Here is a 27,242-nt window from a genome sequence, read left to right as displayed (position 1 = left end):
CAAATAAAAGATTACAACTACACAATTTCAGATTCCTTGCACTTCACTGGTTACACTCATAACTATACATATTTGAATGCACTATAAATTGCCAGAAAATATGTCTAGTTTTTCAATTTACCTTCAGAGCTTCCTTCTGATATTTCTAACAGATAATTTAGGATTTCTGAACCACCATTATCCTCAGGAGGCTCTATTTCAAAAAGAGAGACAGAGATGGTGTTAGCATTTAAAAAAAGGAAAAAAAGGGGTGGGTTACAAATAAACATTACACTCAAATCTGTTCTTTGTCAGGACTGGATTCTATCCAGGATTGGAATTTGGAATGAGAACTAATGTCTTTTAAGATCTCAATCTGATTATGCTCACTTTCTGGCTGGCTTTTACAGGACTCACAGTCATGACTGTTGACTTTCCTTGCTCACTTCTTTCCCTAATGTGAACAGTCACAAATGCTGCAATAAACCTATGGGAATTGAAAGCAATGTTTTAAAATGAATGTGTTTATATCTGGTGATATTGCTAAGCATCTAGCATAATACTGCTTTGCTGGATTTTTTCAGATAACAATATAGGTAAATTTAAAGGTTTTCCCTTGACATTAAGTCCAGTCGTGTCCAACTCTGGGGTTGGTGCTCATCTCCATTTCTGGATTCATAAGCAAAGTGCCTGTATACTGTGTACATGAAGTTTGTGAGTAAACCACCTCTGTTACTTTTAAAGAAGACTGTTTCTTTTATCTCTTGAGAGTGTTATTTATTTTCTTAAAATATATTTTAAGGGAGAGCAGATGGTTTTTGGGCAACTAAAGGAACACTTCTGAAATTCTTCTGAATATATATATTTTGTGCATTGGCATGTCTTTGTCCCTAGCAGTTCAAAGAAATAACTAGGTACATTAGTTTAACCTAGTTGCCTCACATTAATGCTGGTGAACATTATTATTTTTTTAAAGGTTGTGACTTCTAATACAGTGATGATGATAATCAGAGGCAAACTGAGGGTATACTTGTAATGTATTTATAAAAAACCACTGCAAAGAGACCACCAATTTGTAACGATGGCACCCAGTTTGTAACAATGCCACCAATTTGTAACAGTTTGTAAAAGAGCCACTACTTTGTAAGGACTTACTAAATTGATAACACAACTAATAGCTTGTAATGTTGATTTGGTCTTTCTTCAATGTGTAGCATGGCTTAACTTGAAAGTATTTCAAGAGACTTGGCTTTGGAAGAAACTGTAATAAGTTTATTGAAATATAGAAGAAGCTTGATGGTTTCAATGTTTCTTTACTCTTAGAGGCACATATCTTCAGAGGTTACATTTATAACATTTCATAATACAACTCTTGAGAGTACTGTATTTGTTGTAAACCGCTGTGAGTCGCCTTCGGGCTGAGAACAGCGGTATATAAGCAGAGTAAATAAATAAATAATAAATAAATAAACCGAAGAGCCAGTGTTGTCCATAGACACCTCCAAGGTCATGTGGCTGGTATGACTGCATGGAACACCCTTACCTTCCTACCAGAGAGGTACCTATAGATCTACTCACATTTGCATGTTTTCGAATTGCTAGGTTCGCAGAAGCTGGGGCTAACAGTGGGAGCTCATGCTGCTCCCCGGATTCAAACCTGCTACCTTTTGGTAAGCCAGTTCAGCAGCTCAGCAGTTTAACCCACTGCACCACTGGGACATCCTAGATAACAGTATACATATCTAAATTTTCTAGATATTTCGCTCATGCTGTTTGTTTACTTCCAATTAAGGGCAACTCCTTGTTTCCTCTTTCTGGAAGAACACCCATCTCCTCATGATGCTGCCATGATAACTTACGTTGTATCAAAAAATAATATCACTTGTATAGGTTAATCCAATACATCCTGTGCATAAAAACCATTTATTTGTAGAATCAGGATCAACAAAAATGAATTCTGAGGGTGAAGCAGACGTCATAGCACTCAGTGGCAAAAGCCTGATATGTCACAATGTGCCTTCTCTCTAGAGCAATTTCATAACCCCTTTAAATGGATTTTTCTTGCAGCAAGGTGTGAAGTTGTTCCAGTAACAACACGCTTCCATTTGCTTAAAGAACGGAAGTACAATGAGGCAACAGGCTGTGTGATAAAGTCTCTGGCTTTCAGGGTCTAAGACGAATGACAGAGCCTAGAAATACAAAGGTACATGCTTACCCCATTTCACACTGAAGCCGTGAGATGTTGTGGGCCCTTTCACAACAAGCCTGGTGGGCGGCCCTGGCCTGTCGGGGCTTGTGGTACAGACCAAGACATCACTAGGACTACTCTTCCCTTCTACATTGGAGGCAATTAGCTGTGAAGAAAATGGACATGGTTACAGTCTGTCCCTGAGTGACAAACTTCCAACGTACATACAACTCATTGTTAAGAAAAGAGGTGAGACAATAAGAAGTGAGAGAAATCTACACCTAGGAAGGGAAAATTACTCTTGTAAGAGTGATCATGGGAAAAAGGGTTTTCACTCTTGTTTCCACAACAAGTCAACATTTTCAAAATCCAATCATCACAGGGACATAGAATGAGGTGAAATCCTCCGAACAGAGACACAGGAAAGTAAATATTACAGGGGTGTTAGCACTTCCCTATGCTAACCAAAACTATCTCCCCTTATGAACCACTGAGGACTTTAAGATCATCTGGGGAGGCCCTGCTTTCGGTCACGCCTTCGTCACAAGCACGTTTGGCAGGGACGAGAGACAGGGCCTTCTCAGTAGTGGCCCCTTGGCTATGGAATGCCCTCCCTAGGGAAATCAGATCTGCTCCCTCCCTCTTGACATTTTTGAGGCAATTTAAAACATGGCTATTCGAGCAAGCGTTTACAAATACAGAGTAGCTAATCGAATGACCTGACAATGGAATTGGACAATGCTTGAGAATAATGAGACGTTGATGATGTTGCTTTTATTGTTTTTATGATGTCTTATACTGCTCAATGTTTTTGTCTATTATCTTTTATGTATACTGATTTGTTGGAAACCGCCTTGAGTCGCCAATTGGCTGAGAAAGGCAGTATACAAATACAGTAAATAAATAAATAAATAAATATCTAGCTAGCTATCTGTCTATCTATCCACACACACACAAATACATATACATGCATACATACATAAATGTTGAAGTTACACTTTACAAGGTACATGTGGCAACTTATATACAAGTTCAATTTAAGAACAAACCTATAGAACCTATTTTGTTTGTAACTTGGGGACTGCCTGTATTTCTATGTCTGTCTGTCAAGGTGCATTGAACAAAAGGCATTTCAAGCAATCTGCATCTGTAAGGATACTCAAACACTTCCTCAACCAGCCTCTTTGTCCCCAAGATTGAGTCTCAAGAGGTTAACAGCTTCCTTCACAGTGAGCCTGGTGTCATAGAAAGTTAGTATGCCTACATTTTCTCTGGATTACATTGTTTTCTTTGAAATGAAATCAGTGATAATTATTTCCAAGCTGTGTGATGAAGGTAACTTTCAATCTGAAAACACTGATAGGAAGTGAGAAGAGATCATGAAAACCTCTGAAAGCCAAGGATAGCAGAATGAAATGCTACCAGTCCTGTCCCTTTTCTGGATAACTTATAATTAGATGCTCCGGGGGCAATAAAGGTTCATAGATCTGCCTCATTATCCCATTACCTGAATACCTGCCCCATAGTGAAAATAGAAACATGTAAGGATTTGCTGAATGTATGCATCCCACAGGACTCCATTTTTCCATCCTTGACCCTGCTTCATGCTGGTCCATTTAGCAGCCTCACACATGTTGAGTCAAGGCAAGGACTGGTGTAAATCAGTGCTTATTCTTCTGCATCAAGTCTTGCCTGTTTTCCATATGTAGAATACAGAAGGCATGTAAAATGGGAAATTGCATATACTGTATTACAAAAAGGTAAGTTAATATATGCTGTTTCTATGTCAGCAGTGCATTTCTGATTCTACGTAGGTAAAGATGCAATAAAATAGTAAAATGACATTGCAGTTTTTGTCAAAGTGGAGTACAGCTTGCCCACACAGATATACAATGTCCTTTCCTGATGTCCCCTTCTCTTTCTCCCCCCCCCCCCCCCCCGGTGTTGCCACTGCTTATTTCCTGAAGTAATCACATAGAATTTTACACCAAAAGCAAATCTTTGAGTTCCTTTAACATTGCCTACTTCAATAAGTAAGTGTGTGCATATAAACACAATTGAATCAAACACACAGCATACACATTGCAGGATCATGTACTGTATTGCCTCTGGAAAACAAGTTTGGGTGCCGCCTTGTGTCAAGATACTAAAATTGCATGTACAATTTAATCAGAATATTGTCATGCAAGGTTTCCAAATGGGGTATGTGGTTGTGTCTTCTTTTCCAATCTGCAGTGACTCAAAAGTGAATCTATTGTTTGGGAGGAGGGAACCAAGATTAGTTGAGAAACAGTTTACTTCTGCTAAAGGGATAGAAGTAGTGTGATAGAAGAGAACACCTACCCTAAATTTATATTGTGTGCTTCTTTTAAGATTTTTCACAGTACAGGTTTGGTCTTCTCCAGTGTACTTTGGATGAAACACACTATCCTAAAATGTAAATAAGGCAACAAGTTAAAGAAAACAGACTTGACTTTTGAAAAACCAGCAAAAGTTATTAGGCAAGTATTACTGCATTACAGGCAGAGTTTGGAAAAGTTACAATTTTTTTGGACTGCAAGATTCCTTGAGCTATCATGGGGTGCACCTACACTGTGGAATTAATGTAGTTTGATAATACTGATAATACTTTAACTGCAATTGCTCAATGCTATGCAATCATGGGTTTTGTAATTTTACAGGATCTTTAACCTTCTCATCCAAATAGTGCTGGTGTCCCACCAACCACTGGTCCATTGCAATTAAAATAGATGTTGATTTGCATTAATTCTACAATGTAGAGACATCCTTAGTCAGTTAATCAACTATTAGTAGGATACATGGTCATGTATCTTGGAAGAAGTAGCTTTTCAAAACTATGATCAAAAATTGCTCTTCCATCATGCAATTTGCCGTTATCTGTTTGCAGTCAGATTTCAATCCTTCCAAATGTATTGCAGCATTTTGTGTTGATTTCCTCTTTTATTGATAAGGCATGTCATTAATGCTTGAGTTAGAAAAAGATTGGAGGAGGACAATAAAGCTATTTTCCTCCCAGCCCTGCTATATGCCTGCAAAATGCAGACTGTCTACAGACATCACACTCAACTCCTGGGATGACTCCATCAGTGTTGCCTCCAAAAAATCCTGCAAATCTCTTGGGAAGACAGATGGACAAACATCATTGTGCAGGATGAAGCACATTTTGCAAGATGAAGCACAGGACCAACAGCAGCATTGAAATGATGCTCCTCTGACATCAACTCCGCTGGATTGGCCATGTTGTCCAAATGCCTGATTACCATCTCCCAAAGCAGTTGCTCTACTCCAAATTCAAGAATGGAAAATGGAATGTTGGTGGACAGAAAAAGAGATTGAAAGATTGGCTTAAAGCCAACCTTAAAACTCTGGCATAGACACTGAGAACTGGGGAGCCCTGGCCCTTGAGCTTTCTAACTGCAGGTCAGCTGTGACCAGCAGTGCTACAGAATTCAAAGAGGCATGAATGGAGGGCGAAAGGGAGAAACATGCCAAGAGGAAGGTACATCAAGCCAACCCTGATCGGGACCGCCTTCCACCTGGAAACTGATGTCCTCACTGTGGGAGAACATGAGGATCAAGAATAGGGCTCCACAGCCATGCATGGACCCGCCTCCAAGACAGTACACTTGGAGGACCATCATCCTCGGGCTATGAAGGATCACCTAATGAAGTAAGGAGGAGGAAGGAAGGAATGTATGGACCCCAGGCTTGGTTGTGGATTGTCAAACTGTAATTTAGTCTTGCAAGCCAGCCAGCTGAGCAACTTTTAATAACCTTTATTGGAGGAAGCCCTTGGAAAATGGATGCTGCCAGTCTCAGGTCTCTAAAATAAGATCTGACACTGTTTCTCGGAACTACCCTGTGTTTCATATTTTTCCTGGATTCCTGTTGCTTACCTTCCTACTAAAATCCTTTGCTCTTCTCTATTATGCGGATTCTGAATCCTTACTGGAGGACTGGGCTCTTACCCCAAACTCAATGCATGCATATTAAGTGTTCCTTTATTTTGAGAAGTGATCAGGCTCCCTCTCCTGTCAAAAAAGGAAAATGCATGCACGGCATCCCTTGCTCAGAAAGATGTTCCCTCAGTCTATTCATCATGTACGAGTACATCAGAATGATCGTTTGCTTAGCAAGCTGCATTTTGCCAAGGAAATGAGGCAAGGCAGAACAACGTTTGGGCTCGAAGGGGGGCTGAAATAATAGCTGCAGAATATACCATATGTGTCACTCAATAACAAGAGTTGACACAATAACAAGTATGGAAACAACATTGAATTACAGCACTGCCATCCCAGCACAACATGAAAAGTGGTGAGCATATTCCAGTGATACAAACTGATGCAAGCTTGACTGTGTGCTATTTTCAAGACTGTCATCACAGCAGAGGCTTCACGGGGGCTGCACAGAACCCATCATGGTATATCAAGGGAGAAGACCAAACTCCTCATTTAAGATTCAACTTACAAACCACTCAGCATGATTTCCCCTACACAACTGTGCACTGCTGTTAATGCAGTGAGGTGCTACAAGCTTACACACATGCACGTGGTTATATGTTGCCATAAACTGTTTTAACTAGTTTTAAATAGCCATTCTTGTTACATTGTTTAATACCTAGTAAAACTCTCTTAACCAGGAAACACGTTTCATTTATCTGTGCCCAGGGGGGAAAACAGTCTTCTAAGAATTTGCTTGGTCCTCTAGTGTGATTCTATGGTATGCTTATTATACTACTGGATAAATACAGAGTAAGCACTGAATTGTTTATTTATATGTTAATTATATATTTTATATTACATGTAAAATTTAATAATGTTACAATATAATTCAATAGGCCATTTATCCATCATGGAATTTCTAGAAATCCATCTGTTAAGAGCTGTTTAGCAATGGAATATGTTTTAAAGCAGAGGTTGGGTGACATCTGCCAGGAGTGCTGTGCTAATGGTATAATGTATTGTGTATGTGTGTATCTATCTATCTATCTATCTATCTATCTATCTATCTATCTATCTTGTAAGCCACTTTGAGTCCCCTCCGGGGTGTGAAGGGTGGCATATAAATATCGCAAATAAATAAATAAATAGCCTATTGAAAAGCCGCTCTGAGTCCCCTTCGAGGTGAGAAGGTGAGGTAGGGTGCGAGAGGATCTAGCAAATTCCTTGCAAAGATAGCCATCATGGAATTTCTAGAAATCCATCTGTTAAGAGTTGTTTAGCAGTGGAATATGTTTTTAAAGCAGAGGTTGGGTGACATCTGCCAGAAGTGCTTTGGTTCTGCATTTCTGTATTGAAGAGGGTGAGGCTGAATAGCTCTTGAGGTTTTTTCTATATCTATGATTTTATGATTATTTGGACACATCTATCTGCTGCCTCTTCTTTGTTCAACCCTTGTGCTGCTGAACTGCTGACCTGAAGGTTGGCAGTCCAAATCTGTGTGACAATGCAAACTCCCGTTGTTAGCCCTAGCTCCTGCCAACCTAGCAGTTCAAAATCATGCAAATGTGAGTAGATAAATAGGTACCACTTTGGCAGGAAAAGGCAAAAAAATGCTCCCAAGCAGTCATGGTGGCCATGCAACCAGGATGTGTCTATGGACAATGAAGGCTCCTTGGCTTGGAAATGGAGAAGAGCACCTCCCCCAGAGCCAGAGATGAGCACTGCTTCCAGAGCCGGAAATGAAAGGAGAAGCCTTTGCCTTTGTCTGTGCATTTGTGCCTCATTGTATTTTATTGTAAGAGATGTTTGCCTGTGTTTGTTTATATGTTGTAATCTGCTCTGAGTCCCCTAAGGAAGAAGGGCAGAATATAAATAATGTGTTGTTGTTATTATTGTTATTATTGTTGTTGTTATTGTTGTTATTATTAATGTAATGACAGGAACTTCCACCTGAATGAATTCTAAAACAAGCACACGGGAATGCTACAGTATTGGAATAGGAGTGCTGCTTTTCAGGGTTTTATTTATTGTTCCAAAAGACACCATTCCTCTGATGTCTAATTTTCTGTGTTTTCATTCCCATTTTTCCAGGCAGAGCAAATGAATGACAGATTTTTGCTGGAGACTCAGGTATCACAGCTATTTTTAAAAAACATTTCTCACATACAGAAGTTTAATAGGTGAAAGCTATTCTGCCAGATGACCTTAAAAATGCTCCTTATCTTCTCCAGAGAATAGAGACAAAGATGAATGGTGTGAACTTATAATACGATAGAAGCTTCCCTGGTTATTGACTGCTCTTTTATAGAAGGATAAGTAAATATTGGAGGCGAGTGAGATAAACTCTCTGTAAGATGCTTTTGAATCTGTCTGTATTAACTCAGAACTTACATTGTCATCCTCCTGAATCTCCAAGGTATAGGTAATGACTTCTTCTGGTGTGCAGCCTTCTGCTTTATTCCACTGTAGGGTGATCCAGGTGACTCCTGCTCGGACAAGCCTTGGTGCAGAAGGAGTTTGAGGAATATTTCCTGATGTGTAACATATGACTTCTTGGCTAAAGCCACTGTGAAGCAACAAGGACAGCAAAGGATTTCCATTAGACAAAGTCTGCAGAATTAAATGGAGCATTTAGAACATCTTGGCTGGGTTTTTTTTAACCTAACCTCTTGTTAATCTAGAATCCTAATTCAACAAAGGAACAACAAAACCATAGATTCAAACTGAGGGAATATTCCAGTTTTCTAATTGCATAGAAATTTCTAATCAAGTTTCCTCAATTGTTTTAGTTTCTAGTTATGGTCACTGTGCATGAACTACCTATGCTTTGCTTACAGAATTCTGCATTTTGAGGCCACAATTTCTGCTTCATCTTGTACTACTCCTTTGTTTTACCACAGAAGCAGTAATGGTGCAGCCCTCTAGATGTTGTAAAACTGTAAGATACAGCATCCTTTGCTATTGGTTATAGTGGAAATTATGATTCACAATCTGGAGAATTGTGCAATTATGAAGATTCCGGATTTATTTATTTATTTATTTGTTTCCTATATTTATACCCCGCCCTTCTCCCCCCCGAAGGGGGACTCAAATGCTTTAACAAATGGGTTCCTGGCAGATAAATATTGAAATCTCCCATTTCTTCTGAACTGTTGCACTTTCACATTCAAATGTGAATTTAAATACAAATTCATGTGCATTATTTCACATTTGAACAGAGTATCCTTGAAACTATAAATTCCACTACTATGAGAACCAGGACTTTTGTTGTTGACGTCGTTTCTGGCTTGTGTCCACTTTGTCATAGAGATTTCTTATTTTGTTCGGGGGGGGGGGGGGGGGGTTGCCTTCCTTTGAGATTCAGAGAGTGTCACTTACAAAAGATCACTGAAAGGTTTTCCATGGCCCAGCATGGATTGGCCCTTGAGGAACAGGATACTAAACTAGATAGGCCTTTTGTCCCATCTGGTAATGTATTTTTTGCTCAGTCTTAAATTTAAAAATCAACATAGTCTTAAAACACACACATATACTTCAGTAACTATCAAAAGGGACAATTTACCTAATGCCCATGTCATTCCGAGCCGCTAATCGGAACGTGTAACCCACAGCCGGACAGAGCTTCATCACCTTGTAATGCTTCTGGCTCCCATCGTAACATTCTCTGAAGACATTGCTTCTTTTTCCCTGAAAGAAAAAAAAGCATAGATTGCATAAAATTCATGAAAATTGCTTTTTTTTTTTGGAAGCCCAAAGGTGCTCTGACCAGTTTCTCACCAACTGTTTCCCATTAATGTTAAATGCACATGTGCAACTTTTTGTAATTGCAATCATTTGGGCCAAATCATGCACTGAACAGACTATTCCAGATGCAGTTTTACCATTTCCATGCTTGTATGTGTTGGGAAGCAGGAAGAAGGCACAGTCAACTCTGAGCCACATATTCCATGAATACCAGGTGATTTTCCAAGCCACCCTTCTCACATTTCTTGCCTTTGAGGAACCTTTTTGTCCCATGAAGCCAGGAACTCAAAGAGGGAACCCAGAGCCAACCATGTCCCTCTCCTTCTTCCTTCCTTTAATCCTTCTGTTGCCACCACTTTCCATCTTTAGGATTTTTTTTATCACTGGTGCTCTTCCTACATCAGTAGTATCTCAGCCGCTGAGCACTGTCTTCTGATTTCTTAAGACACTATCTTCCATTCATTAATCAATATACTTAATTAACTGTAGAACTTCAAAATTTGTACCAGGAGTAACTTCAGGGCTGACAATAAGTAGAACTACAAATAGTTCTTCTTACTGGCAGCCTGTCACACTTCTTGTGGCAGATGCAATTAAAACAACACTCATTAGTAGCTTTCCCACTGTATCCAGAGATTTGCTGAAGGCTTTCATGGCCGGAATCACTGGGTTGCTGCAAGTTTTCTGGGCTGTATGGCCATGTTCCAGAAGCATTTTTACTGGTGTTTCGCCCACATCTATGACAGGCATCCTCAGAGGTTGAGGGGTCTGTTGGAAACTAAGTAAGTCAAGGTTTATATATTACCTCACCCTTGGACACTCCACAGATATATATACCTTCACTTACTTAGTTTCCAACAGACCCCCCTCAACCTCTGAGGATTCCTGCCATAGATGTGGGTGAAACATCAGGAAAGAATGCTTCTGGAACATGGCCATACAGCCTGGAAAACTCACAGCAACTCAGTATTAAAAATGACTTAAAGTACTCCAGATCATATGGAAATGAAACTGGACATGAAATGAAGCTTTGTTTCGTGGTTCAATTTTCTATTCTTCTGTAATCTGCACAATTAACTCTCCAAGGAAATATTTGGGATATTCCTGAGGTTATATTCTATTTGTTTAAAAGATGGAAGACGTTCAGCTACCACAAAGCAAGTTGGCCTAGGATGAATATCAATGTGCTGCAACCCAGTCAGGCCCCTTCTACACTGCCAAAGAACTCAGATTATCAAAGCAGATAATCCACATTATCTACTTTGAACTGGATTATATGAGTCTACACTGCCATTTAATTCAATTCAAAGCAGATAATCTGGATTTTATATGGCAGTGTAGAAGGGGCCTGGCTTTGTTATGACTTAGATAACACTATAGCCAGTACAATGTGAATAGATAAAAAGCATCTGCTCCTTTTTCCAGAATGGGAATCTGAACCTGTAGTATATTATGGAAAACCATTTTATATATGATTGTATTAAACACTTGCAACTGGTAATAGAATGGCAGCCTAACAGTGAAGGGTAAAACCATAAAATAATTTTGTTTGGAACAAAAAAAAAGATATGGAAATTTAACTGGAAAATTACATAATATTTTTGAAAAATTATAATAAAATGGATTGCATGAAAATTTATACTAAAATGAAACAAAGCATCTTAAAATACTGAACAGACAGATCCTAGTTTCCTCACAACAGCCAGAACTATCTGCTCAAGGTCCATTCAGCTTTCATAGATGATGGGCTTTATTCCAGGCACTCATAAACTCTTGTTACCCAAACTGACATTTTATATTTCTAAAGCTAGGTTTGAGAGCTGGCTGCTATTTTAAATGTCTCATAGCATATCATATTTCATGTTCCACTGGCAATCACATCAGAAGCCATCTGATATTTCTAATTAACTAGGCATTAATTGCTTGGAAATCTTCCTGTTCTCAAAATAACAGAAGCTTGAATATCTGCTGCTCTGGGGAAAATATTTGAAGCAAGCTGATAAGCCTTATATGTTTCACAAAAATTGGTACTGTTTTGAGCACTCTTCTGTCAATTCTCTGTCATATTTAAATCATTTACTTTACATTAAATTAGGTCAACTAGCATCAAAGCAAAATAGTGATTATGAATCCTTACACACCACACAATTGTAACACTATAAATCCATATTAATTTCTATTACACATACTATGGAATCAAGGGATTTCTAGTTTGAGAACTAGTTCTAAAAGTGCCAACTCCTCCTCCTTAAATTACAAATACCAGGTTTCCATAGAATGAAGCCATAACAATTAAAGTGGAATCATATGCATTCCAATTAAATTGCCATGGTTTCTATGAAAACATAGAAGGTCTTTAACATCACACAATTTAATTCTCTCACATTTGGAAGACAAGTTGTTTCACAATGCAAGAATAGGGAAAAAAACAAGATTCACATTTAAATGATGGTTAATTATCACTTACCTCATCCCACTCTAAACGGTAGCTGGTGATTTTTGAACCATTGTCAGCTGGGGCCTGTGGATGGAAAACCAAATGAAATGGAAAGTGGGAAAGAAGTTGGCAAAGAGTTTACAAAAGGCCAAACTTTGGAAATCCTTACAGTTAGGAGTCTTTGACCACATTGTGGGACCCCTAAATATTAGGCTTGGGCAGTTTCGTTCGTTAATTTCGTAATTCGTTATTAATTCGTATTTAAATTAGCTTACGATCCAATATTGAGCCATGCAGGACTACTGTGAGGAGTAATTAAAAATCGAAACAATTTTTCCAATTTATTTCGTATTGTTTCGTAATTGGTTCAAAATTGTTTCGAAATTGTTTTGTAATTGTTTTGTAATTATTTCCGTATGTCTGGTGCAAGTTTTAGGGTTGTTGTTTGTTTTATCAGTGATAAAAAATAAATTATCACACCAACAGTCAACAACAGAGGGAGAGGGAAGCTTCAGAAGTTCCCCCTGTCCCATTTGGAGGTTTTTTTAGCATATTGCGCAATCGCGTCTGCCATTAACGAATCAATTCGTAATTTTACGAAATTTCGTATATTTCAAACTTTTTTAAAGGAACATTTCGGAATTCTTTAAAAAAACGAAACACAAGGGCCCCCTAAAAATGAAACGAGTTTAGAACCAAATTTTTCCGTGGTTACCCAAGCCTACTAAATATCTATGGCTATCAATTTTAATGCTTTTCTGGTAAGAAGGAAACGTTTAAAAAGTCTTGAGTTTCTACAAAGCAAACCTGATACCTAACTCATACGTTACACCTGTTGTATAGTGGATGCAGATAAAAAAAAAGTATCAACTGAAGTATAAAACATGACCTGTTAAATCCATTGCAAAACTACTTTTTGGTGCCTCATATTATTTTGAATTATGGAAATAGCTTCAGATTTTCAAAGAAAATGTATACTAAAGAATTTGCTTCATATCCTGCACTTCTCTCACAATTATTTTTTAAAAAGCTTGTCAATACAAAAGAATTAAACCTGACATCTGTCAAAAAAAAAAAAAAACAACAACAACCCAAGAGCACTGTTAAAATATTTAAAATAAAATAAAGCAGAAACCCCCATTTGCCACAAAATGTGTTTTGAAAAGTGTGAAAGTGTGTGAGAGAACTGACTGCTTGGTCAGATGGTGGAAACATCTCCCTAGTTCAGTGCAATGTCTTGGTCAACCATACATTTTGTTAAAAGCATAATGTATGCTTATGTAGCTTACCTTCCATTGCAACGTCAAAGAATTTTTGGTCCTGTGCGATGGTTTGGGTGGGAATGGGCAATCTGGAGCACAGCTGTGAGTTGTAAAGCTGACAGGTTCTGAACAAGATCCCTTTACTGAATTGTACACTGCATATACCCTGAAATAGAGAATGAAAATGTGAGATCATATCTATCTATCTATCCTCCAGCATAATGGAAGAAGCAAAGACCACCAGCATTGAAGAGATGCTCCTACGCCATCAACTCTACTGTACTGGCCATGTTGTCTCAATGCCTGATCACCATCTCCCAAAGCAGTTACTATACTCCCAACTCAAGAATGGAAAACAGAATGTTGAAAACAGAATGTTGGTGGACAGGAAAAGAGATTTAAAGATGGTCTTAAGGGTAACCTTAAAAACTGCGGCATAGACACTAAGAACTGGGGAGCCCTGGCCTTTGAGGATTCTAACTGGAGGTCAGCTGTGACCAGCAGTGCTGTGGAATTTGAAGAGGCATGAATAGAGGGCAAAAGGGAGAAACATGGCAAGAGGAAGGCACATCAAGCCAACCCTGACCAGGACCGTCTTTCACCTCGAAACTGATGCCCTCACTGTGGAAGAACATGCGGGTCAAGAATAGGGCTCCACAGTCACCTACGTATCCACTGCCAAGACATTACACTTAGAAGGCCACCATACTTGGACAACGAGGGATTGCCTAAGTAAGTAACCAGCCAGCCAGCCAGCCAGCCAGCCGTGTATCTGATTAATTACATTGCATCTGAAGAAGAAGATATTTATTTTGCCTTTATCAAAACTATGTGTTTATAGACATAGAAATTACACTGGTTACTTGGGGTGCATTTCCACTGTAGAATTAATGCAGTTTGACACTATTGTAACTGCAACGGTTCAATGGTATGCAATTGTGGGAGCAGGTCTTCCAGGCACAGGACATGTCCCCATAAATACACATCTATTGATCCTGGGACAAGTTATGGTGCACAATAGAACTAGCACTTGGACAATATGGGACTCATTGACCAAATGAGAATGATAAAGGATAGGTAAAGTCAACACACGAAAGGAGCACTGAGCAAAATGGGAAAAATATGATAAAGGAGGCATTTTCAAAAGGGGAGGACCCCCATAATGTTAATGGGCCCTTTGGATTGGTTTAGAGAGCATTCCAGCTCCTGGAAGAATTCCACACTCTGCCACACTCAACAGTGACATAAGAACATGAAAAAGTGCCATGCTGGATCATACGAAATACATTCTCAGTCCAACATTGCTTCTGTTCCCTTGTGATTTAAGAAAAGTATAATGAGAAATCATACCAAATACGTTTCTAGTCCAGTAGACCACAGCTTATGAACTAGATGACATTGATTAAAAGGAAAATGTGGCATAGGGACAGGGTAGACATCTGGAGACAAGGTTGGATCCAAGAGCACCAATTCTTCCAGCAACAGTGAACCTGATCCTTTACGGCATCTTCCCCCCTCCCCCATGTGAAGCATTCACTTATTTTCCCTTTTTTCAGCTTACTTCTAAAGAACCCACTACCTCCCAAATGTCAAAATCAAACCTGAATTCCAAAAATATAGAAACACTGTGCAAGTGACTTCTACAGAATTCAGCTGCAGTATTTACATAATCTAACATGGAACGGTTTCAATCTTGGTCAAGGGTATTGTCCCCAAGCTGAAAAATGCCTTCCAGGAAGAACTGCCAATTATTTCCTGATGGCTGGTGAGAATTAGAACAAATTGAATACATGTATAGACTCTTCCATCTGGAAGCTTGGCTTAATAATGCACACACAGCATGCAGAATGCCTGCTGCCAAGGCTCAAGATGTATCTGTATCATCTGCAGGCAACGGTTCAAACTGGACAGAATTTCACGAAAAGGGAGAAAAAAGTAATCACTGTGTAAAAGCATTGATTACCTCAGTTTTCCTATAATGCATCCAACCTTTGTAATCTGACCCAAGGTTAAGATATTGTTGTTGTGTGCTTTTCCGTCATTTCTGACTTCTTGAGACCCTGTGATGAGCATATCAGGGGGTTTCTTGGCAAGATTTGATCAGAGGTTTGCTTTTGCTTTCCTGTGAGCATGAGAGATGGTTACTTGTTTAAGGTCACCAGCTCTGGTCTCCAGAGCTGAGACGTCCAATGCTCAAACCACTACATCATGCTGGCTCTAAAGGTAAAATATCCATATGAAAATAAAGGATGAAGAAAAAGACTGCAACCACCAAGTCATTGATAGGAGAGGAGCTGTGGTGGCCTTGCTTCAAAGATGTAAACTCAACCCAAGCAGTGGAGTTTGGGAATGTTTCTTTTTGAGATTATGACTTTTACAAGTCCCCAGACAGCACTATTAAGAGGTTACTGGAATTGTATTTACCCCAATCTGATTAAATCGATCTAAGTCTGAGAAAGCTTTATGCTACCAAAGTGCTGCAAGATCCCTTTGATCCAACTAACTTGACCATGTCTTTGGATATTAACACAAAAAGTAACTTTACCAGGTGCTGGGGATTATGCAGCATTGAAAGAGAATTTTTACAGAACCCTATTATCAAATCCAAGAGAGCCCCATGTCTATTTACAGTTTAGCTAAACTTAATTTATTTTGTAAGTGAATATGCCATTATTCTAACCATAAAATGCTCTCCTACTTAACAATGGAGTAGCCCACTTAAGAATTTTAACTGAATTCATTTTTTCAAGGTAGAACACAAGTAAGTTTGTGTGATCCATTAGCCGTGATTGCTCTTTTCCAATGTGGTCCAAACAGAAGGTTGAAGAAGCAACTTGGTGTGGTCTGATTCTGTTTTAGAACTAGCACTGCTTGAGAGCGGATAGACCAGTTATAACCTAGGAACCGTGTCAGTTAGTGTCTCATTCAAGACATCTGCCTGGCTTTAGTCCCAGTCTCTTAGTCACCACATAATACTAATATAATGCTGATGTACATTAAAAGGTTGTTATAAAGATGACTGAGAATGCATATGAACTTTTTAATGCATAGTGAAGTTATGATAGCTATGCTAAATACTAGTGTTTTCACTCTAACTGTTGTTCAGGTTCAGCTTATAAATGCAGACACAGATTGATTTTTCACCAAAGAAGTCCTAAATCATTCTGAATTCTCTAGTGTTCAGAGTAGCTAGATAAAACATTAATGCATCTATAGTGATTTTGAACAACTTCTAAAAAGAATAAAGTGATATAAAGAAACATCAATATTCCTTTATTGTCACACACACACAAGGCACACTCACATACAGGAAATGTCTAGGTTCAATTTAGCAATGGAAGTTTATTCATCCTGGAAAGAAGTAACAGATCTACATCCAATAAGACATTATTCATCTAAGATGTTGAAAAGCATAGCATGTTAATCTCACACGTCAGAACAGAGAAAGAGGTAATGGGGGGTTGAGAACAGTTTATCCCTGTGAAAATGTAAAATTTCTCAAAACACAACTAAGGTTGAAAAGTCCTAGGCCTAGAATGACATCATGATTTTCATATTGTGTGTTTTATTTCTTGGACTAATTCAGATTGTATCCCCACCAACTGCAAAAATAACATAGCAAGTGATTATTTGCACTTGCTATGGTCAGAGTTTGGCTGTATCTCAGATCCAGCTGGCCACTTCCCCTGTTTTAAACATGTTGTTAATATTCTTTGTATCATATTGACTGGGCACTTTTATAAAGGATATTATTTGAATATTTGAATACAGAACTGAAGAACATGCAGGGCACGTAAGGGGGATGTGTCTACATTTCGCCAAAACAAAAGAAAGGTGTTTAAAAACAATCTGCTGTTGAACTAGGGATGGGCAAACTGTGACCCTGCAGCTGCATGCAGTTCCCAAGACTGTTTTCATGGCCCCGATCTCACACACTTCCTTTTTGGGATTCCAAGAGAGGCAAATCACTTTTAAAGAGGTTGCAACTTCTCCTCTGTGGCATGTTTTAAAAATATCCACTTCTGACCAATTGTATTTTGTTTTTGTCCTCATTTTTAAAACATTTTTACATAAGTCCAGGCAGCTTCGAATTGGATCAGAAAATTGATCTCTGGATTCTTGCTTTTAAAACATTATATAGACTAAGGGTTTTAAAACATCTCATAAGGTTTCAAAGGAACCTGACTGAAGGTGTCATTATGGCTACTATCACCCACAAGATGTAATGTATGACGTCCATACCCATTCAACAATTCCATATTGATGTGGTGCTTAGCATTTTTGCGCAAAAGCTAAATACACATTCAAGCTTCAGATGACACAGAGCTCAGTGGGATAACACATGCACTGTGTGCATCAATTCCTTGGCATCTACATATGAACAGTTCAAACTACAAGAAAGGAGATTCCATTTGAACATTAGGAAGAACTTCCTGACTGTGAGAGCTATTCAGCAGTGGAACTCTCTGCCCCAAAGTATGGTAGAGGCTCCTTCTCTGGAGGCTTTTAAACAGAGGTTGGATGGCCACCTGTCAGGGGTGCTTTGAATGCGATGTTCCTGCTTCTTGCAGGGGGTTGGACTGAATGGCCCATGAGGTCTCTTCCAACTTTGTGATTCTATGACTCTTTTGAAACTCCAGAAAGCAGTAGTCAGTTGGTGTCGATAATAATAATGGGCAAGATGGACCAGTTCAAGGTCCATGTTCCAAATTAACTGTTCTTGTATTTCATTTTTGTAAGAAGGTAGTGTAAAGAACAGTGGTATGTTCCATAATGGAATATCAAAGTCACCTTTTTTAATGTCCTTAGATTAATGTAAACTTTGTGTTTGTATTTTAGCATGCATTTCTCAGACATGTTCTGTTCCGTTAAGGCTACTTTAATGGCACTAATTTCAAAGTATTTAGTTTCACTTATCATTATAAAAAAGGGATGTTGCTGACATGCTCATTTACAGCAACACCAAAAACTGTTAACCAACAAAAAGTTGGCAATAGGCATTTTGTGAATGGAGCTGTAAGAAAAAGTGAATGGGGCTGTAAGAAAAGTACACAGTGTGGAAGATGGTTATTATCATGCCTACAGTATAGATACAATGAAATTTGGCATTGCAGAGGCTCCGAATTAGCATTAAATTGGAATACTTGAAATAAGTACCAGGAATTTAAATCCAGTATAGAGACCCAGCTTGATGTAGTGGTTTGAGCTTTGGATGACAACTCATAATACAAATCCTTGCTTGGACATGGAGGTCCACCAGTGATCATGAGTAAGTCTCATACTCTCTCAGCCTTGGAGAAAGGTATGTGCAAGCATCCTCTGAACAAATCTTGCCAAGAAAAACCCATGATAGGGGAACAACGTGAAAACAAACAACAACCATAATATATATGTTTGGTTTTTGCTCTTCCACGTGTTTTGCAGTCTTCCCAATTGTGGATCTAATGGGATTTTGCATGTCAGATAGATACACTTTTCAAAAACATTTATATCCTGTGTATATGTTTATAAAATACAAGTTCCATTCATTCATTCATTTACAGGACATAATATACCCAGGAAGCTTATTGTCATATAACATAAGAACATGCTCATATAATTATAATTTGCTGCAACACTTCAAATCAGATGTGTCAGTAAGCTATGTATGACCTCTGTCAAGCAGCAGCATATTGAGTTGCATCAAACTTCAGTCATATTTAGAAAGGATCCACTGAAGGCTTTTGCCTTGTCTTCTCATGCTAAATAGATGTAGGGCTTGATTTGCTTTTAAACTGAAAACAGAGCTATGTCCTGAATATGTGACATTGTTCTGCTTTAATGTTCAAAGGAATTAGCAAACTGAGACATTTGCCTTTTGGAGGAGAGTGGAGGTGGAGTAAATATTTAACCAAAACTGAAGCATCTTATCTTTTTTAAGTGGAAACATTTACACTATTGTATTCTTATCATTCAGCAACATCCAAAGCACTTTTCACCTTCACTTGAGAAATGATACTATATATATTCTATACCAGCAGGTAAGAAGATATATGACCTGTGAGCTATGGAAAATAAAATGAGCATAATATTCATTCTTGTGCTGTCAGAGAAGCAGAACACTTCATCTGTTGCAGTTCATTTACTTTACAGCAAATGTCTAAAATATGGCACTTGTTGTCATCCATATGTGATTTTGACAATCCCATACAAATTTGGGAAATACTTGAAAAAACAGTGATACACTATAAACACCGACAGGCAAATGCAGTTATAAACATTCACTTGGATATATCGTATATACTCAACTATAAACTGAGTTTTTCAGCCCTTTTTTAAGGCTGAAAGAGCATCCCTCGGCTTATACTCAAGTCAGGGTTATTTATTATTTTACTCTGTTGTTGTTGTTGTTGTTGCTGCTGCTGCTGTTATTATTATTATTATTATTATTATTATTATTACATTTATTATTTTACTCGAGTATTACTGCTATTATTACATTTCCATTATTTTACTCTATTATTATTATTATTATTATTATTATTATTATTATTACATTTGTTATTATACTCTATTATTACTGGTATTATTATATTTCCATTATTTTACTCCATTATTATTTGTATTGCATTTATTATTTTACTCTATTATTATTGGAAGGATATATAAGCACATTACATTGAAGAAGGTTAGAATAATGGTTTAATCAGAATTGGAGTCTTATCTTAAATTACAGTTTTATGTAAATATTCAAAAACATTTAACCTTCTGATGCCTCCATTCATGTAATTTTATTGGTATCTATTTTAATATTGAAATTTACCAGTAGCTGTGCATTTAGGTGCCTCGGCTTATATTTGCCTGAGATTATACTCAAGTATATACGGTATTCAAAGTGTAGAGAGATGAATGTCACATTCAGTCACTCTCAAAATCCATCTTTCGTGTTAATATTCACATGGAAATGTCAATATTAATCAGGTTTTGGACATCTGCAATACTATCTATAACTGGATAAGAAGTGAAAACACCTTCCAAACTCTGTAGCTCACCTGACATAATATTCTGTTGCTGGCCGAAGGTCTTTCAGTTTATATTCCAATTCTTCTCCACTAGAAAGAAAAATACACTTTTAAGAAACAAACAGTGTTACATTAATTCCACATGCCATACTGTATACTCTACTCCCCAAAGACTTTAAAAACCAGGAAAACTATTTCATAAAGGCTGGCAACAATTTTAAATTATTGTAAAAAAATGTCAAAAGTCAACGTTGAGTGTGGTTAATTTCAAGGTTGGACAGGATACAAACCCAAGATTGGGCAGGGTTCCCATAGTGGGGTACACTGTACATTTTGGTTTTCTTTAAAAATGAAGCAACTGTCTCTCACACAGCAAACACATACAAATTTGAAAAAAATAATAATTTTGTGTCATGGAGCCTATTAATTTTGTACCGGGGACGACGTTTTGCAAAGCCTTCTTCCATATGAGTTTTTGAAAGGCATTCTGCTATATCTCTTCTTTTTATTATTCCACTTGAACTTAGGTTTTAATGTTGTTCCTTATGTGAATTCCTCTGAGATTACAACTTGAAGGGCAATATAAACAATTGAACATCATAATGTAAATATGAAGCATTTGGGGATTGCATGAGAGGGCATGTACAGCCAAGCAGTAGTGATGTGGCTGCTAAGACAATGTCTGTTTTTACAGAAAACTCAATGTGTATCAGCAACGAATGTAACTTAGGCAACAGAAGTCAACTCCATGTAAACTAGCTGCATGAACAAACGTTTTTCCTATATCATCCATGATTGATCAGATACACATTTCTCTTCCTAGGGATATAAACCACTGATGCATAAAGAAAAAGTCTCTAGTTCCAGGACAGGTGACATCAAAGTTATGGAAAAGCAGTTGAGACATTGAGCTTGTGGATATGTTATCAGATGGAAAAAAGCAATGCCATAAATTTCTTTACTAAAGGGCCTCTCTTCTAGAGGAAATGTATGGACTGCACAGTAGTCAAGTTGGCATGTCCCCAATATTCCACTCTGGCAGTCATTGGGATATGTATATAAATACTTAGCAGGTGACTTTTCCAGCTGTTCAACACTTTGGAATAAAAACGAATGGGAAAAGAGGATTCAGAAGGAGAGTGAAATAGGAAAAAGAGAGGTATGGAGATGGGAGGAATATTTTGCTCAATTCTGGAAATAATAAACACAGTTGTGGTTCTCTCTACATCCCCACCTCCAAGGTTTAGGTTTTTAAAAAGGTGTGTGTAAAATCACATGCAAACATCTACCTGTAAATCATTTTGTATTTTCCATCCCTTCCTTTGTCTGATAAGGCAACTTCGTAAGTACAGGAATAAGGCAAACCATTGCTGTGTCTATCTCCACTTAAAAGGCCATTTGGAGGTGACCAGGTGAGCAAAACTGTTCTTGCTTGAATATTTGAAACCTTAGGAGATAAAAAAGGTTAGGTTAATATTAAGATGCAAACTGAAATTCTTAATACTGTGGGTGCATACATGCACATACATAAGAATCAATATCACCTATGATTTGTAATGAAGGGGGAGGGGGGGACACCCAGATACTTGGATTCAAATTTACTTTACTTCATTAAGTCAATGTCCGGAATGACAATTTCCCCAGTCCCCTTTACTGTGCCCTAGATTCTTGCCCCATAAAATTCTACTCTGGTGTGATGACTGCAGAAACTTGGTGGCAATTAAATTCACTCACAAGGAAATCTTGGAAATGTCTTTAATGCTAGGTTACTATTAGACAGCAAAGTTATGAATGAAGAAAACATGAGCAACATCTCAGTTTCAGTCCCTCTCAACTCCTAAAAGTTCCTCTGTCCAGCTTCCAGGCCTTCCAGTCTAAACCAGTTCATTTTATCAGTTTCCTTCTTGCTCACAGCCTCCTGTTGTTGTCGTTCCTTGACCTTGGCTATGAAACTCATGGCATAGAGGTGTTTTAGTATCTCAAACACCAGATATAAATCCATGACATCTGAAAGGCTCCCTCAAAAACAAAAGAAGGGAGAGAAGCCAGAGATGGAAGAACTGCCTTTAATTGGGCAGAAGGAAATTGAGGGGGTTATCATTGGTCATCCAGCAGATCTTGGAAGGCCACCTCCTAAATATTTTTTCAAATGTGACTACACGCCTCTCTATGCCTCCTAGGATTATTGGAGGGTTCACTATTTTTAGCCTTCTTTAGACAGGCCCCCCATTTTTCTTGTATCTAAAATACTCCCAAGGGCCCAGGAAATGTGGCGATTGTTTTGTCTTAATGAGTGGGGGCTTAAGGGGGCTGAGAACCCTAAGTCCATACAAACAGTCTTGGGAACTGTATGGAAGCCACAAACCACACTGAAATAGTCACACAGCAGAGACACTTAGTCTCAAAAACACTCTGTAATTTTTATGGAAGTTCAAACTGGCTCAGAGCTGTGATGTGCCAAACTTCTCCCTCTATCAAAATCTGTGAGAGAATCTTGGGCTCCATCTGGATCAGCAGAGCTTTCCAAATATAACTCAAGCCTGTTGCAGTCTAGCAGATTTATTCTCTGTTCTGAAAGCATCACACAAGTGAAACACAGATGGCCTTAGTAACACCCACCGGTTGCATTCCTGTGGCTGGCATTACTTATTTTACATACATTGAAGCATTAGTGTAATTGTTAAATGTTTTAAAATCTAATTTCCTTCTTAAGTTAATGTTTACATTTCCTTGTATTCACCTATGATGATAACAAAGCTTGTATCTGATGACGTGCACCCAAGTCAATGTAAGGTTAAAAGCAACCATCCCTAACATACCACAAGACTGGTTTTGCTACAAAACACTGACAAAGTAACCCCTCAGGGGAAAAAAAAAACATCTGTCTAGTATATTCTGAGAGCAATGATGTAGTAAGGCTATCACTATACCAAAAGGCTGAACCAGAGAGCTTCTGGCTTCAGTAGATTCCAGTCTTTGTATCCAAGACCTTCTGATTTAGTGAGGCATAGCACTGATGACATTGATTTCAGCAGAGTTACTTAATACGTAGAGAAAGACCTCATTACATTAGTTTTCTCTTGTCTAGGCTTAGGAAGAGAACCACCCTGAGTCCCTATGGGGAAGTAGGGCAGGATACAAAATAAATAAAGGAATTGCCTTTGTTTAAGTATGTAGGATAGTAGGTCCTTGGTTGGTTCAGGACCCCTGATGGATATTAAAACCTGTGATGTTCACATCCTATTAAATACAGTGGTGTAGTACAATTGTGTGATGTTCAAGTCCCATTATATACAGCAGTGTGTATAAAATGGTGAACAACCCAAATGAGTGCTGGAGACAGCATGAGGATTGGTGAAATGGCAAGATGCTACAGCAGGATATGCCTACACCTCAGAGTGGTGCTCAGCATGCAACAAAATCAAAGTTGGTTTTTTAGAGATAGATATATTTAGAGAATATTTTCAAGATGTTGATTGAATCTGGGGATGCAAAACTTATGGATATGGAGGACCCGCTATATCCCCATAGCAAATGTTAACTCCTTTGTCCTCCTCCCAGCATAGATCTCATCTCCAGATGCTGTTGTGGTTTGTGAGGGAGAGAAGAGAGAGGACAACTAGCATAGATACTGGGACTGCCAAAATCATATCTGGTTTTGGCCCTAATGTAACACGCTCATGTGTTCCATGCCACGTCCAAATTCTGAAATCTTTCACTGATCCAAGCTGTGACACCACAGAAATTATCTATAAGTGCAGTGAATCACTGCATTTTTGTACCAACACATCTGTAGCTTTAATATTTTTCATAAAGCACTTTTGGAATTATTTAGATTCAACTCTTTTAAACACATTTATAGACCTTGTAGGTGAAATCTATCTGGAGGGGGAAGACTTCATGTAGCATTAACATTTTTCCAAGCTTATGTAAAAGCATAATTGCTTTGAGCACCTGGACTGATTAAAACTGGCATCAAATTAAGCCAGACGTCTGTAGCAAAAGCTCAATGTCTCAAATCACACGGTGCAATTAAAATGTCTCAGGTATCCTAATGGGATGGAACTGTAGCCAAGAATAGATACTTACAGCTAATAAACGGCACAATATTTTATATCAATTATGAGTTTTATAATTCAAAAACCTAAAATCAAAAAATGAAGACAAAACACACCCGAACTGGATTTCAGGGGGCAGACTATAAATCAGCAGAATTAAGTGAAAAAATGAACAGCCCTCCCCTTCCCCCCAACACTTCTTTTATTATGGACACATGGTTGCATAACTGTTTTGCATAAAATCAGACAGGGACTTGGAACTTAATGTACCATATCCAGCCAATGTTCTATTGCAATGGATTCTTTCCTTTATGATCACTAGCAAGGACACACGTACCCATGTAGAACATATGGCTAAACACAAAAACAAAAGCCTTTATCCTTTCATGAACTTTAATAATCTGCAGAATCGCCGTGAATAAAATGCATAGTGATTCCCACAGACTCCCTAGAAGAAGATCTTCAAAAACAAGGACAAAAATAGTAATGTCACGTATGAAGGAGGCAGTTGTTTGTATCATTGGTGCTGCTCAGGTAACAAATACCTTTTTGTCTGATTGATGGAGACTGAGACTATGGCTCTCTGTCTAGAAGCAAGAGGCCAATGTGGATAAGGAGAGATCTGGAGGCCAAGTCTTACGTTTGAAACTCCATTTTAGCCATTAATTCAGAGTGGTTCCAGATTTGAAGAACCTCCCAGCAGACATCCAACTGGTGGTCTCCTAGGCAGACTTAACTACAGGTAAGTCTGGAAAGCTACCCAACCATCCTAAATTTCAAATCGCTCTCTAGAGCACCTAATATCACAGGGATTATGTGATATTGAACAAGGTGTGAGGCTTGATATACTTATATGGAGAGCAAAATCAGGCTCAGTTGAATTGGGTCAGAAGACAGCATGGACAAAATATAACCACAACTTTTCATTTGGTCTGCACAATCTATTCACAATATTTTCTTAATTTGTGGATTCCAGCCATTCTAAAACACGAAACAGTTTGACATCCGAAACACTTCTAGTCCCAAGCATTTTAGATAAGGGAATCCAGTCTGTAGTACAAGCTCAGAATAGTTTACATAGCCCTGGTATTTATTTACATTTCTTTAATCTTGTGGCAGGAATTGAATAACCAATGGCCCTCCAGATATTGTTGGAACCATAGTTGTGTAATTGTGTAGTGTGAAAGGTCAGAGCTCAGAAAATGGGGAAAGAACAGAGCTTCAGGTCACACAAGTAAAGTGATCCAAGGATGTGGGCAACCCCTTATTGTTTCCCTATCATGTGAATTCACCCACCTGATAAAAGAGGGGGAGGGGGATTGGATGGGCTTTCTTTTCAAGCAAATGTGTTAATTATGACCACAAGCCATATACAGTTTTCCTTCACTTTTGTGTGTCCTGCTCTGTTACCCACCAGTGGGGACAACACGAAGTGAGATTACATAGGAAAGGGACTTCTCGTCTGTGGAGTGCGACTGAAGAACATGGATTTATTTTTGATGCCAAGTCAAACCATGGCATTTCATTAAAGCCTAATTTATTTGAAAGTATTTTGTACATGGGTTTGAGCTTCTAAAGTGGATTTAACTATAGCTATGTTTTATCTGGTGTGCATATTTCAGGCATGGGAAAACTTCGGCCCTCCACGGGGTTTTGGATTTAAACTGTGGGTAAACTGGCTGGGATTTTGGGAAGTTGAAGTCCAAAACACCTGGAAGGTGAAGTTTGTCCATGCCTGATATATATGGTTTTAATCTGGAAGTATTTTAAACTATTGAAAGATCTCATCAGATGAAGGCAGAGAAGAGTCTTCTCCCCACTTCTCTGTGCTGCTGACATGGAGTCCTCTATGTCAGCAGGGCTACATCACAGGGCTACTTCTGGTGGGACTCCATGTTGGCAATGTGCTGGCAATGTAGAGAAATGGAGCCCAGAGGAGTCAAGTATACATCTGACTCCCCATACAAAAAAGGCAGAGGAGCTGAAGAGGAAGCAAGGCACAGCGAAGAAATGTTGTGGGAAAGGATGGCACCCGGCACTGCCTCACAATTTCCCCCGCTGCCTCCCCTTTACAAAGGGCCATCTGATAAGGTCCTTAGACTGTATACCACCTGACATGTCATGCTAAAGGACAAGACATAAGTGTTTCAATACATACATAGCTAGTTGAATACATACATGGAGACATGTTTTTATGTCAAATAGGGCAAGGGGAAGAGGTGACTTCTAGTAGATTTACACTGTAGAATTAATGCAATTTGGCACTATTTTAAACTGCCATGGCTCAATGCTATGGGAGTTGTAGTTTAATGAACATCAGCATTCTTTGGCAGAGGAGGCCAATGACCTTATGAAACGATACCTGCCATGATTCCATAGTACTGAGCCATGGCAGTCAAAGTAGTGACAAACTAAAATAAATCTATAGTATAGATGCACCTCTTGTTAATAGGTAAACTGTTGCTTTTGAAAACTTTCAGACCAGGCAATTCAGGCCTTTTTTTGGAAGGGGCAGAAAAACTGGCAGCCTATGAGTCCAGATCCACAAAACCAGCCTTGGATGAATGCACTCCCCAGTACCATTTTTTTTGTCTACCTCTTTTGTTGTTGT

General features: G+C 38.5%; 1 protein-coding gene across 2 annotated transcripts in view; it reads right to left on the bottom strand.

Annotated features, from left to right (window-relative positions):
- FNDC3B (fibronectin type III domain containing 3B) overlaps positions 1-27,242 on the bottom strand; it is a 332,684-nt gene that overhangs the window by 56,762 nt on the left and 248,680 nt on the right. For both annotated transcript variants that reach the window (XM_067466047.1, XM_060767521.2), the window contains 9 exons: positions 21,863-22,020; positions 20,604-20,663; positions 13,600-13,738; positions 12,341-12,394; positions 9,692-9,816; positions 8,521-8,695; positions 4,511-4,597; positions 2,195-2,333; positions 122-193 (listed from right to left, as the gene is read on the bottom strand). In XM_067466047.1, coding sequence (XP_067322148.1) covers positions 122-193; positions 2,195-2,333; positions 4,511-4,597; positions 8,521-8,695; positions 9,692-9,816; positions 12,341-12,394; positions 13,600-13,738; positions 20,604-20,663; positions 21,863-22,020 — 1,009 coding nt within the window. The remainder of the gene's footprint in view (positions 1-121; positions 194-2,194; positions 2,334-4,510; positions 4,598-8,520; positions 8,696-9,691; positions 9,817-12,340; positions 12,395-13,599; positions 13,739-20,603; positions 20,664-21,862; positions 22,021-27,242) is intronic.

Source organism: Anolis sagrei, chromosome 3 (assembly GCF_037176765.1).
Source record: "Anolis sagrei isolate rAnoSag1 chromosome 3, rAnoSag1.mat, whole genome shotgun sequence".
In the NCBI taxonomy this organism is placed as follows: Eukaryota; Metazoa; Chordata; class Lepidosauria; order Squamata; family Dactyloidae; genus Anolis; species Anolis sagrei.
This window is presented reverse-complemented; position numbering and strand designations above follow the sequence as displayed.